General features: G+C 41.8%; 2 protein-coding genes across 4 annotated transcripts in view; both read left to right on the plus strand.

The window, feature by feature from the left end:
* The window catches only part of LOC138015315 (trichohyalin-like), a 30,918-nt gene extending 20,072 nt beyond the window's left edge, over positions 1-10,846 (plus strand). For all 3 annotated transcript variants that reach the window (XM_068862301.1, XM_068862302.1, XM_068862303.1), the window contains 4 exons: positions 644-793; positions 2,904-3,056; positions 3,573-8,238; positions 9,225-10,846. In XM_068862301.1, coding sequence (XP_068718402.1) covers positions 644-793; positions 2,904-3,056; positions 3,573-8,238; positions 9,225-9,247 — 4,992 coding nt within the window. In that variant the 3' untranslated portion in view covers positions 9,248-10,846. The remainder of the gene's footprint in view (positions 1-643; positions 794-2,903; positions 3,057-3,572; positions 8,239-9,224) is intronic.
* Positions 10,847-13,675: 2,829 nt separating this feature from the next.
* The window catches only part of LOC138016200 (uncharacterized), a 9,042-nt gene continuing 7,717 nt past the window's right edge, over positions 13,676-15,000 (plus strand). The window contains exon 1 of the mRNA XM_068863367.1: positions 13,676-13,803. The gene's annotated coding sequence lies outside the window, so the exon portion shown is untranslated. The remainder of the gene's footprint in view (positions 13,804-15,000) is intronic.

Consider the following 15,000-nt stretch of genomic DNA (forward strand, 5'->3'; position numbering starts at 1 on the left):
TATTTAAGATTTACCCAGGGTTAGCTTGCCCGAGATCTTCCGCAAATTCGCGGAAATTAATATTCAAGGTTTTTATGGGAAGGAGATAATACTGTAGGTACCCATCAGCTTGGCCCAATGCCCTTAAGAATTTACCAACTTGTCCAGCTTAAGCTGTCGAGAAATTGGCGAGAAATTTCTCCGCCAATTCTTGGTCTTCGCACCAGGGCTCGAACCAGAGCCTCTTCTCAGTTGTAAATAGCAATTAGTAGCGTTTAAATAAATGATGTTGTTCCCAGACAAGTATACCCTGGGTGCCAGAGGTTCTATTTTTCTTTCGTGAGGAGCGAGCGGAAAAATAGAACCTCTGGCACTCAGGGTAAGACAAGTAAAGAACAAACAGCAGAATATTACATAAACCCCAACATCGTGAATAACAACCACCACTATACAAAAACAAAAATCTTGTTTATAATAGAGGACGTCCGTTCAGTGAGACTTCGACCTCCGGTCTTAAGGGCAACTTAGACTAAAGGTGCGTTGTTGCGGTTCAGCTAACTTCAGACATTTGCTATTGTTCTGCTGTTGTTCTTCTTGGAAGGGATCCCATGAAATCACTTCTTACCATCGAATGTGAGCTTGAAATTGCATTGTTCTGTTTTAGGAGAAAGCTGTCCTCGAAGGAAACGTTCGTTTGCGAGCTGGTGAAAGCAAAGGAAAGAGACCAACGTCAATGGTGATTCCAAAACGGGAGCAGATAAAATTGGGCGAGAAGAAAGCAACTTTCGAAGAACTTGATCGGAAGGCAGAGCAGGTCAGTCACACGTTCGTTTCCTGTCTTTGCTTTGCGTTGCGACTGGCCCGTGCGATCCTCTGCATCTGTTAGCAGCATAACTTATGTAATGTATACGTTAATGGTTGAAACAAATAAGTTTACTGACCTGCACTCTTTCAGGGCTTTCAATGAAACTTATGAGTAGGTGTCTACCCATAGACCTTTTTCATAATGGCGGCCCGATAAAATATTCTTTTGTTTTAATGCTGATAAGCCTTTCTAGCCTCGCTGCAATGCGCAAAATTCAAAAGAATATGTTAACCAAAATGAGGCCAGTAGGTCCAATTAACATAAATACAATAGAATATCAAATCGGTCGCCATTTATGAAAGTGGTCTATAATATGAGAGCAGGCGACTGTGGCAATAAGGCAGCTTTAGGGCTGCCTCTCCTCCGGGGGTCTGGAGGCATGCTCCCCCAGAACATTTTGAAATCTAGAAGCTTGGAAATTCGATTTTCAGCTTTCTGAGCATCAAAATAGACCCTTGCACGGTTTTCTACCGCCATCTTGTCTGGGGGGCAAACACGGCTAAATTTACAGTAAATGTATGGGATTTTGGCCGACTTTGAACCGCTGCAGCGCCGCTAAAAAGAGACTGATTTCCAACTTTTGCCACTACTTTAAATAGTTTTATTGATATCATTCATTCAACAGAAAATAAGCCCATTAAGGAAGGTATGACGTCCGTAAATTCGAATAATAAATCTTCTCATGTTGCTTCTAATTTCGCGGCAATTTGCCGTTATGATTTTAGAAGGGTTTGTATGGAATCTTAAAAATTCGTTTATTGTCGTTGTAGCCTGAACTTGTTGTTTATATTTCATGATAATAATCTCAGTATAAATGTCTTTAAAAAGACACTATCACTGTGGAAATCTGTCTCCTTTTAGCGGCGCTACAGCGGTTCAAAGTCGGCCAAACTCCCATGAATGTACTGTAAATTTAGTCGTGTTTGCCCCCCGACCAAGAGCCTCGAGATGATGCCTTTTGTTTTGGATTGAATTTTAATATATCGAAATTGGTCTATTACCAACAAAAGGAACAGTATTTTTAGTTTTTACAAGAGTTTCACTTCATTCCAAGGCAATGAAAGAGTTAGTCAAATATTCTCCAGTAAGCGAAAATACCACAGTATTTAGAGAAAACATTATAAAAAGTAAAAATTTATTCAAAATACATGTACCTGTTCCGGAATGTGATTTCTCTGCAAAGAATGCAAACAATTCAATGTAGCGACGCTTGGTCGCCATCTTTGTTGAACAGTTGATGCGAAAGCGAGGCTAACTTTTACTTAATGATACCGCTGAAAATGGTGGAAAGTATTTTGATCACGAACACACACACAAGATGACGTGTGCGCTTTATATAAAAATCAAGACAAGTCTGCGCAAATTTTAAACCTTTTTTGCACTATGGAGTGGTTCTGCTGTAAACATTTTAAGAGGTTTGTTTTCGAAGTAGTTTTAGGCCAAGTAGCCTGTGACTTGATGACCCACAGCCGCCGGAGCACCGGCGGTAGCCGGCTTCTATTGAAAGCTCTTCTCTTTAAACGCAAGCAGTTTTTCGAGAATGGTTGGCTATTATTTAACGTTATGGGTGACCGGCACAAATACACCTTTAAAATTTGCGGTTTCCAGATAATTTGTTGAAGTTATTCAAGATACACTGCCTTCCACATAATTACTAAATTACATCTCCTAGCTCGCTGATCAATTGCGAGTTTGTTCCGCATCGCGTACGAAGTTAAAGTGTGATGAAGAGAGTATGTGAAAGACATGCATTCGAACTTTGGAAACAAATGATTTGCAGTAATAGATTACGAAGAAAATCGTTTCATATCCGGAGTTCCAATATGTCTTTTATGAAACTGATGGCCTATTCGCCCGGAGCCAGTTCATCCTGGCTGAAAACCTATTCGCCCGAAATGAAAGTCCATTCGCCCGAACTGGATACACATGCCTGTATATACACACCACAATAAACCGGTACTAAGCGTAAGTACGGCCTCGAACTGGCTTCGGGCGAAACGACCTGCCGCCAAATTGTCATATGATATGGAAAAACCAAAGAAATGATCTTTCGTTTCAGGATGCATCTGTTCTTCGCGGTGAACATCGTCAACCCTTGACAGAGATTGACGGACGCAGCAGAGCGTCAAAAGTTGGTCTTCCCAACGATTCCAACGTTGGGCTTCTTGAAAAGCAACGCACGTTTGAAGCTATGGATTACCAGGCCCGAAAGGTACAGGAAGACATACATACATCCTTTATTGACTCTGTTGACTTTCCCAAGGGGGCTTTTCAAAGACAATAATCCTATACTAAGACAAGCTTTAGCAACGACTGAAAAAATGTAAAGAAGCCATAAATTTTTAAGATATTCGGCTTTTGTTAAGTTTCTAGTAGTACGTCCTGTAATTGCTGCTCGTTGAAAAAATTTCGATGAAAGGTACTCTGGCGCTCGGCCATGTAGTCAGGCACTTAAAAGCCATGATAGCACTGCGAAAATAAAATCGAGATGCAACCGGCAACCAATTGAGCTCTTTTAAAACTGATGAGATGCGATTATACTTGCGCGTGCAAGTTTCAACGCGACCCGCAAAATTTTGAATAACTTGTAGTTTACTCATATTACCTTTACTTGTTTCTATTAAAACTCTTGTCAAATGGAAGGATCATCTAAACAAAAAATATTGAAGTATTTATATGTAGTTCATTGAGCTTGGTTTTTAACATATGATCTCATTTTCATTTGCAGGAAAGCGAAGTTCTTCAAAAGAACAAACGTCAATCGTTTGGCAGGTCTGTCAAAGAACCTACGCCCCTAAGTACCTCTACAAGGCCTCAGGTAGCTGGATTCCAGTCCTCTTTGGGAAGAAAAGCGGATCCCTCCGACGTAAGGAGACGAAGTAAACAAGACAGGGGCCCTCGCCCAGTCTCCAACTACTATGATTATAGTACGTTTCAGAACGGCTACCCTGAAGCAAGCAAAGTTTACCACATCGGTGCCACATCCGGGGATTCTGTGGACCAAGTGTTCAGGAGTGAGTCTCTTGAGTCCAATCCTGCGGATAAGGAGGAAACAATACCAGACATACAAAACGAAAATCGTGTATCTCAGGACAGGAGGAGGGATTATATCGATTATGGTAGGCCGCGTTATGATGAACCCGAAAGAAGACCGCATCATAGTGAGGAAGCTATGGAAATTGACGTCTCCGATGCTAAAAATTTGTCGTACCGTGATATGGTTCGAGCGCCACAGAGAAAAACCCGACCGACATTTATTCGTGAGACAGGTAATGTTGCTCCGAAGGAAGAGATGCCTTGGAGGAAAGAGGTACAGGAGGTGAAATACAAAAGAAATCTCTACCCCGAAGATGAGCAAGATAAGAGTGACGGTGCGAGACCAAGTTCCCCGCGGTCTGACCTTGGAAGAGATCAGTATCGAGACTTAGTAGCGCCTCCTTCCAAGAAGGCGGTGGATGTCTTTGCAACTGAGAACGGAATTAGAGGAAATACAGAAGAAATGCCTTGGAGAAAAGAGGTCAAAGACATTAAACGATCACTCAGTGGAGAAGAACCATCGGCGTCTTCGCTTGTCACTCAGGTGCAAACAGCGGAATTGACGAAGGTTCGCCCCTCCTCAATGAAAACTCGCGGTACGTTTGTGACAAGACAGGATGGGGAGCACGAAGAAGAGATGCCGTGGAGAAAGGAAGTGAGAGAACTTAAAGCAAGATCGAGAACAGAAGACGAAGTGGATTATCCAGACGAAAGCCCCGTTCCTGTTGCTGAAACTTCGTCGGCACCCAACTTGCGAAGACTGTCGTACAAAGAGTTTATGAACGCACCCGTTAGAAAACAAAAAGACGTGTTTCATCCGGAAGTTGAAAATGACAAGGCTAAGGAGGAAATGCCATGGAGAAAAGAAGTGCGGGAAATTGCAAGGTCAACAGCTAATTCTGAAGATGAGGAAGAACACTTGGAAAAGTCGTCTCAGACGTTGGTTGAGTCTGCTCCCGAACGGGACCTCGGAGGACATGCCTACCACGAGCCAGTTTCTAAGTCTCCCAGGAAAGCTAAAGGCACTTTTGTGCCGTACGAGGGAAAGACAAATGAAGAAATGCCATGGAGAAAAGAGGTCCGTGAAATGAAGCGTACAATAACAGAAGACGATCAAGTTTCCCGGTCATCTTCGAACACTCATCATTCACCAGATGACGAGAAAGAACTGTTAAAATTTTCATACAGTGATTTTGTAGGCAAGCCAAGAAGGAAATCGGAAGGGTTTCTGGCAAGTGAAAAGAGACAAGAGGAAGAAATGCCTTGGCGAAAGGAGGTAAGAGAATTGAAAGCAAAACTTCATGAAGAAGAGCAAATTAGTCAATCGTCGAGACCGGAAGTCCAATCGGCCCCCACCGATGCATTTGTTGCAACCGCCGAACGCTCATCATCGAACTCTGTCTCTCAAGGCACACGTGATTCTATATCTTATCGTGGCACTGAAAAGTTGTCTTACAAAGATTTTGTTGTCCCACCATCGAAAGCGAGCGAGCCTCAGGGGCCTGTGCAACGTAGGTCTAATAAAGTTAGAGATTTAACACGGAAATTTGCTGACATCGAGGCTGACAAAAATCGTATCAAACCCAGTGGCCCTCCAGCACAGAAATCCCTAGTTGATGTAGCAGAGCTGCAAAGAATTGAACGAGAAATGAAAACGCGGAGCTGGCATGGATTTCCAGCAAGAGTATATGAATCGGATGATGACTTTGATCGTGACGCTAGACGCCGCCAGCGGACACGATCTCAGGACGAGGAGGAGGAGAAATATCAACAGAAGTATCATCGAGAGAACATCTCTGCACTTGACGAATTTGATGATGTGTTTCAGGACCCGGAAGGATATTTTGATCAGATGAAAGGTCCTCCCCCTGAAAGAAGTGTAGGGGAGGGACGTCGTGATCCAGTTGGAGCTTCTTTGTTGGAGAAACACAACGAGTTTAAGGAAGAAGCTGTCTTAAGCTCAACAAATGAACGATACCATGAGGGCGAAGTATCGTATTATTCTAGAGGTTTTGACAGTGCAAAACCCATTAGAGATGAACCTTCCCAACATCCCAAGGTACCTGATGATCGGATAGTTGTGAAGCAAACATGGATTCAGTCAAACCGAATCGAATTGGCTGAAGCGTCTTTCCGTAAACCAGAAGATGTCAAGCAAGATTATTACCTCAGAGACGATAACCATGTTGTTTCACAGCAGTCAAGGAGTGCGGAGCCATATTATCGGGGTTATGAAAAAAACAGATCGTATCAAGCGAAGAGCGATGAAAAAAGTAAGGAAAATGTCTTGTTACAACGTGGTGAACTTAACGAAGAACAGTGTTTCATTGAACATAATGAATCCCCAATCCAGAGCCGGGCCTACCACCCGGACCTCTATGGCCAGAGACAACAGGACCGACCAAGAAATGAACCTTTGGATACCAGAGATCAGCATAAGCGAGCTCAGCCAGTTAAAGTACAAGCTACGAATGAGGGTGATATGGTGTTTGGCGGTCCCATAGTTGTGATGGGAAGACGTATTACAAACGCCGACAAATCGGAAGCTGGTCCTCTTCCTGTGGTACCCTCTCAACTGGAGAATGATTTTAAGGATGTGCAGAGTCCCACTGTGCAAGACGTTCCAAGTTTGGCGAAAAAGGACGCTGTGGAACCTACGAGAACTTACCGTCCTCAGGTATTTGGCGTGTTTGCACGAAACGACAAACCTCAGCAACGTGATCTTGCAAACGAGCATCACTCCTCTCAGCTACACACTAAAGAATTAGGAAACAGCATGCAAGTGAACCGGCGTGGCCACATGCTTTACCTGGATGAAAATGACCACGAGAAACGACAAGATGGGAACGCTGTTGAGACAAGTGAAGTTCAGCCTTGGTACACAGATGACAAAAAGCATCGCGTCGACGTCGAAGGCTACCAAAGCAGTGTTTCAAGTAACACCCAGCTCCATCCAACAGTTACATCAGTGGTTGAGAGACAAACGCAACAATGGGGAAGTGGAGCTTTTGACGCATCTCCGCAGAAAGATGAGCCACGTACCGGGCGAAAAAGGGTCATGAACTTCTCCGATGATCATGATGATGATGATGATGTTGCTAGTGAACAAACGGACGGCGTGTTTCAAACGGCAGAGCAACCGGCCCGGGGAGATGTTCAGGAAATTGAAAGAAGGCGAAAGCAAAAAGAAAAAGAGGAAATGCTTCGACAGCAGTTGCGGGACGCCGATTACAGGGAAAAGTACAGAAAGGAATTTGAAGAGAAAAATCGCAAACAGAGAGAAAACTCCAAATACCTCATGAACTTACAAATGAGAGCAGCTTTGGAACCCGAGGAGGACGTTCTTTATGATGAAGATAACTGGACGCAAAGAGAAGTTGAACAACAGCAAAGCGAAGAGTACAATGGGAAATCGGGCGAAGGCCATGGCAGTGACGAAGATGTGGTGAACATAGAAGCTGTTGAAGAAGACAACTGGCAGAAAAAAATTGTGAAAGAGGCTGAATGGCAAAATAAAGATACAAGCCGTCATGATCATCCAAGAAGAAAGAGAAGCGATGAACTGAATGCACAACCGAATGACGCTGACTTTTTGGACGAAAGTTTGATTCATTTAGAATACAGAGATCCCGAGCAGGAAGCGCGTCTTAGAAGGCTCAAAGCGGAAGAAGAATTAATGGCTTACGAAGCTGAAAGATTAAGACAGCAAGAGGAAGCTGCGAAACATCCGGTTGAGGAAAGCAGCATTGTTCCGACGGAAAAATCTCCCGTGGAGTTCTCAATTGACGAAGAAGCTTTTAAGAAATTTCTGGAGGATGATATGAAGACACAGGAGTCCTACTGTGAGAACGACAATCGCTATTTTTCTGCGGCAGGAAAATCTGTACAGGTAGATGTGTCCTACAAAGATGAAGACTTTCCACCAAAGAAAGAACGGGAGGTACAAGGTCAAAAAATACAATACCCCGAGGACATTTCAAAACCTCAGGCAGAGGTTCTTCCTATGAACGGTTATCATGAGGAGAGGAAAGGCCATGCTGATGCGCCATCTGATGTAGTAGATCAAAATGGGAACTTTCCAGGGCAGCATGGGACAGAGCCGGAAGTGAACGGGTACGACGGCTACAGTATTTATAAGACATATATTCATGGAGAGAGCAATCACGTGATTTGCATGAGCTGCGGGACGTCAATCGAGAAGAGTTCAGCTATGTACATCGCAGAGTTGGACTGTTACTGGCATGTGAACTGTTTTTGTTGTGTTGTCTGCGGAGCGTGGTTTGGGGACGAGTATAGTCCGATGCCTCATATCACCAATTCCATGTTGCATTGCGAGCGATGCTACATAACATCAGAGGGTAGGTATTCGATTTTACTTTGCCAGTTTTCCTTTCGTCAGTAAGTCATTTGCTTTAATTGGCGACCAAAGGTGACGACGACGTTGAGAGAGACAAAACCTTAAAATAATCGGTACTTATTGACAGAGTGGGAGGGCCGGACGGAAAATCTTTTTGGCGCGAGGTCATGGGAGTTAAATGCGGACACCCCGAAGCAGTACTAGTCTAGGGTATGCTCCTTGTTGCTTAGTTTTTGCAACCATTCTTGCCTCGAGAGGCAAAGTCATCAAGCATGTCGGCTATTTTCCTCAATTAACTATTAGAAGTAATGTGAAGTGCCTGTTCTACCCATGTAAACCATGTGAGCGTTAGCCCTACTAATGGCATTGGGCCCACACAAGGACAGAGAAAAACTTTGACCAGGGTGGGAATACCGACTGAGCTACAAGGTCAGACGGGGGTCACAAGAACAGAGAAAAATTCTGTTCCCGTCTGACCTTGTAGCTCAGTCGGTAGAGCAGCGGTGATCTAACCCGAAGATCGTGGGTTCAATTCGCACCCTGTTCAGAGTTTTTCCCTGTCCTTGTGTGGGCCCAATATCATTCATAGGGCTAATGCTCACATGGATTACATGGGTACATTTTGTACATTTTACATTTTGTTGAAATATATATGCTGCACGACCAACGTTTGTAAAAACGTAACCCATCCTTCTATTTTCCTCACGGCCTTGCAAGGCGAAAAGCTCACCAAAAAATCGCGAGCCGCTTTCCACAGCTCTCTCCTTCGCGTGAGTGGCGCTTTAGGGACATTAACAGGTTCGCCTTTATGCCATTTGAAGAGACTTGACAGTTTGTCATAATTACCGGCATTACAAAATTTTGTTAAATATGTTAAGGAATGGCAGCTTCGAAATTGCATAAAAAGCAACCGAAGGATTATCGATATTATTTCAGTTGTTGTTTGGTGAATTGTATATCAACAGTTTCTTCTTTTTTTAATGGCAGGAGAAAGATGTACTGAAGTATAGAAAAGGACTATCTTCATTCTCGGCCTCGAAAGACCCCCGATATCAGTCTTTTTCCTACCAAAGACAAAAAAATGTCCAGTGGACCGAGTTTTCAATTTGCATTTTAACAAGTCCAAATCATCGAAAGCAAGAAAGGACTAAAATGTGTGCATTTAAAAATTCTTATTTTATTTTAACTTAACCTTCTGCTTATCTAATTACTCCACTACTTGAATGTGTAGGACAACATTTTAGTTTCCAAAAATGGAAAGTGTACATGTAAAGAGATTATTCTGCCGACTGTTCGTGTAATAGCAGTACCTGGGCTAGAGCCATACGCATTTCGTTTATCATATAGAATTTTTTAAGGGGTCGCCTTTCGAAAGTGTATGAGTGGGACTCATTCTTTAGAGGCGAGGGGTGTTTCCAAGTTTTAAACAGAAATTAAAGGATATCATCTTTCGGGTACGTTAAGTAACTAAGGAAAAAATCGTCTGTATACAAATAGTTTAGTTTCTTATGTATCCTGATGCAATCTTGCGGAGAAATAGGGAGCTTAAGCTTGCGTGTTTTTGAGACGCGGACAGTAACCGGAAGTGACCTGTTTTCCCTTTTAACTTATCTTCACACAACCACTTTTACCTTGCTAAGTATCTTTTCTCCATTAGAGATGATTCGTATAAAAATCTGGGAGACACCACTGTCCTGGCACGGGAAATGTTCTCTTCCGGTCGCCATCCGCGTCTCAAAAACGCGCGTGCTCAAGCTTCCTAAAATAACGATTTTGTACAGTAGACATTTTAAGTCATTTATCGTAGCACTGGTGTTTTAAGGGGGCTATGTGACGGCAGTGCAATTCATTTTGTATAGTTTTACCAATTTCTCGCCCCTTAACAGCTATGCAACTTAATGTTAAACGAGAAATTACTTCCAAGCAACACAAATCAAAGCTTCGAGACAAAAAAAAATGTCCGTGGAGCACACGTAATTTTTTTTACAAACTAGAGGGATAAACTTTGAAAATCTGTTAGGCTGAACAGTTTTCAAAAACGCCAATTGCGATCCATTTTAATCTTGTTCAATTTTGCCCATCCAAGTTTGCCGTTTTGTTCAAACTTTCCTTTAATGTTATCATTAATTTCACTTGATTCAGTGGTTGCCAGTTCCCAGTCGCTGAATTCGACTTAATTTGCTGATACATCCAAGATTTACCTGGCGTGAGAACTACGGCAATTCTTCATCTAAGCTTCTCTTGTTCACTATTCTTGTTAGCATTTTCGTTTCCCGATCCTTTTTCCTGAAGGTTATAATTATTCATATGGGATGAGTTATAATAATTCGTGGGTCATATTGGAACTATTTACGTTTGCGTTACATATTTCAAACATGTTTACTCAATTTCCAGTGCTGCAGAATTGTACTTTTTGTTGTTGACTTCAACATTTTGTTTACCGTAATGCAGTGCCTTGGCAGATATTTTTAACGCACTAGAAGTTATAATTAAGATTCAATTTTTTGCGGAACCCGCGCCGGTTTTACACCTTACTCTATAGAAAGAAATGACAAGACATCAGGAGAACTGAAGTTTCTTGATATTAAAGAATGGCTACTTTGAGATAATTTCTTGTGTTTTAACTTGAATTGTATTCATTCAAGACTCATTTCCAGTCATTGTTAAATGCAGAAATGGATTTATCAATGGGGTTGATATGGTAAATTGACCACCGTGAAAAAATTGAATGCTGACGTTTCGGGCGTTAGCGCTTCGTCAGAGCGAATTAGCGAATTATGGGTTGTTACAGACTTAACTGATTACGGTGTAATGTGAAGTGCGAAGTATCTACCCCCTATGAACCATGAGAGCGTTAGCTCTACTGATGGAAATGGGCCCACACAAGGACACAGAAAAATTCTGACCAGGGTGAGAATTGAACCCACGACCTTCGGTCTGACCTTGTAGCTCAGTCGGTAGAGCAGCGGGGATTTAAACCGAAGGTCGTGGGTTCAATTCTCACCCTGGTCAGAATTTTTCTCTGTCCTTGAGTGGGCCCATTTCCATCAGTAGGGCTAACCTCACATGGTTTATTCGGGGTAGATACTTAGCACTTTACATTACACTCTAATCAGTTAAGTCTGTTCATATAAGTGCTACACGGCCAACGTTTGCAAAAACGTAATTCTTCCCTATTGGTTGTTAGAGCTTGCGTAGCTGGCGGTAAAGTATTGTAGGCGCGCGTGAATCAGGTTTTGGCCGCGAGCAGAAAACGCACGCCTACAATACTGCCACCTACGCAGGCTAGGATTGTTAGCGTTTTATGTTTTCAAATTAAAGATGGAGTTACGCTGTTGGTGGGGATATGGCATTGTGAATTAGTTAGTTGAAAGAAACGCCTTCGTTAATTAATTCCGTGGGGAGTGAGGGAGCCGTAAAGGAACAAAGCATTGTCCGGACACTTTTGTCTTTTAGGATCAAGAGTTCACTGCATTCGCAAATGTTACGTTTGGTCTTAACGAAGTAGAAGACAACTAGACTTAACTGATTAGAGTGTCATGTGAAGTGCTAAGTATCTACCCCATATGAATCATGTGAGCATTAGCCCTATTGATGGAAATGGGCCCACACAAGGACAGAGAAAAACTCTGACCAGGCTGGACCCATTTCCATCAGTAGGGCTAACGCTCACATGGTTCATATGGGGTAGATACTGAGCACTTCACTTTACACTCTAATCAGTTAAGTCTGTTCAAATATAAGTGCTACACGGCCAACGTTTGCAAAAACGTAACCCTTCCTTGTAGAAGACAACTAAAGTTGGGTTCATAGCCGCCATCTTACCCCCTCAGTATACCGCTGACAGAATTTATTGTGTTGGTAACACTCTGACGCATAAACTAATTTAGAGTGCATTAAAATTTGAACATTTGAATTTGGCCATTGTGCCCATTTAAAACCTTTAAACGCAAATTGATCTAATACGACTTTGTCAAAGAAGCAAAATAATTAATTACTCTGACTAATCGGAATAGTTGGAAAAGAAGCGATGAACCGCTTAGAATTCAAGTAAATTAATTACAAGTAGCTTTCTCAAGGCTGTTTTTTACTAGCGACAGAGTCGGAGTCGGACTCGTAGTCGGAGTCAGCGGAGTTAAACCGAAATCTGGTAGATACGTTATGTGTGGGGACATATATTGTAGCGTATACTTAACTCATACCTTACTTATCTTGCTTAGCTTACTTCGACACTTGGGATGATCTCAGTCGTCTTCTAAGTTGTTTCCCTTTCTCACACCTTGAAATATTCAAACCCTACCTTTTAGTCGCAGCGCTAAAATCGTTCTAACGACAATTTACATCATATAATATAAGAAATAGTGGCCATAATGTAGTTCAAAATTCTTATAATAGGCCATTTCGGAAAATACCATAATACTCTTTCTTTGTCCTCCCAAATTTTGTGTAAGCATTGTTTTTGTTTTCTCTTGGGACAATTGTAAGTCCCAAGAGAAACTGAAAACAATGCTTATGCAAAATTTGGGGGCACAAACAAAGAGTATTATGGTATTCAGTGGCATATACTCAATATCTTCTTAATACACATTGGCCGTATTTATACTAGAGGACATCTTAGACGTCTTAGACGACTAGGATAAGTACGGGAAATAAGGTGGACGCATTTAAACGTCAGACGAATGAAACGTCTCAAGTTAAGTTCGTTTTAACGACGCACTTAACAGACGTCTAAGCCGTCTGGTATAAAGACGAGACGCACTAAACTAGGACACACTTAGCAATGAAGTGCACACAGTCTCTTTAGTGATTAAATCTCAGTATCTTTTGAAGAAAATTGTGAATTTGATTTCTAACCGTCGGAAGTTAATTGCGTCCCGTATTTATATTAGTCGCACCTACGGCCAGGCGTTTAATGCGTCTGGACCTCTTAGAAGTCCTCTAGTATAAATACGGCCATTATCTCTCGCATTTGGAACCAGCTATCACCAGGTACCGTTGCTGGCAAAAACGGCATCGAATGTATCTGTACTTCGAAGGCATTAAATAAACTGAATTTTACCGGTTGTCAATGCAATAATTGCCTTCAATAGTCTTAATAATTTCTTACAATCTTGTATATATGTCTGTTTTTATAGGATGCAGTATGTAATTTATAATTACTAATGATCTAGCCGTATCAGTTGTCAAGCACTTTTATTATGAGCCTCTGGCTCGGGAGATTGGGTGACCACTCCCTGTCTTATTTGAATTTAAATAAATTATCCTTATCCTTTAGTACTCAGTATTTGTGTTCGATTCTATTCCTACTGATCACGAAACGATCAACTCGATCACCTCTGGTATGCACCAGGAACACAGATATTCTTCACAGCATTGTGTGACTTGTACAAACATGCTGCATTGCATATTTCCGGCTTCATATCCTGTCAACTAAGAACACTGGAAGTTAAAAGATTTGTATGAGGGAAGTACCCTTTGTTGAGCTTACCGTGGCTTTAAAAAGCGAGGCTTGGTCTGTGGAAAGACGGTAGGAACAAGTGTACTCCAAGAGCGCCACCCTCAGAGGGTATGCTAACCAACCAATTTAACGCAAATATACAAATATGGTACCTGTTTTCAAATCCATCGTGGTTGATTTTTCTTCGTTTTGTATGTCTGCTATTGATTTCCATATCACTAGATAATTTATTATTATTTTAGCCATATAGTTGACATACGTCGCGAAAGGTATAAACATCTCTTCAGCCTGTTTCCCTTTTATCACTTGCCTTATTTTTCGATCGAGCGAGCGACCATTTTGTTCTTGCAGCCAATTTCGAAATTTTCTATGCTTGAGCCAGCTTGTTCAGAGGGCCCTTTTTGCTTTTTGTTACCGTTTTTTTATAATTGCAGACAAAAATTCGTGCATGCGATTTTTGCCGCGATATCTTTTTGCTCGGTCAACCTTGGAAATATCCCCTTTTGGATGCATGTACATATTGTTTTTTTTTTCGATGCGGAGTTACATAGGGCACTTCGTAGGAGAGTAGCGAAGATATCGTTTACGTCTGCTAAAGTGTGCCAACCAGAGCCTCATTGGCGCATTGGTTGGCACATTTGAATTACAAAAGCAATGTTTGTAAACAAATATCTTCCCTATAAGCCAAGAAGTTGACGACCCGGCCTTTTATATTTTATTGTAAATTATTTTTTTATTGGTCGGATACTTAAAATCATTTTTCCGACCTGGTTTCTTGAAATCCCAAATATAATGTGAACAATAATGTTACTTAAATACGTGAAAAGAGAACTACTGAGATTATTTACGTTCGCGGAATAATAATCGCCCTCATTTTCCAAATTAATTGACTCAACCTGCTGCAATCTGGCGGTTTCAGCGCATTCATTAGTTTGTCTCTCAGTCGAAGGTATCCGGCTGCATATTTAAACCTCAGCTAATTAAGAAGAAAATCCTCATTACGTTCACACTGTCCGCGAACGTGCATCGCAAACCATATTGAACTATTTTGAATGGAACGTAAGGGAGTTCAAATGTTTTCGATTCCATTGAAAACCGCCCCCTCTAGCTGTCGAAATAGCAAGAGAATAGATAATAGATACAGGACTCGTAAATGGTTTTAATCCAGAGGTTACATCATAATTCGTCTGGGTGAGTGTAGTCAGGCCTGCAGTCACCCAGACGATCGTACTTGATGTAATTACTAAGATGTAGAACTAAACATTGAAAAAAAAAAACTCGTTTTCTCCTTCAAGGTCACCTAAG

The sequence above is a fragment of the Montipora capricornis genome, chromosome 9, assembly GCF_036669925.1.
Source record: "Montipora capricornis isolate CH-2021 chromosome 9, ASM3666992v2, whole genome shotgun sequence".
NCBI lineage: Eukaryota > Metazoa > Cnidaria > Anthozoa > Scleractinia > Acroporidae > Montipora > Montipora capricornis.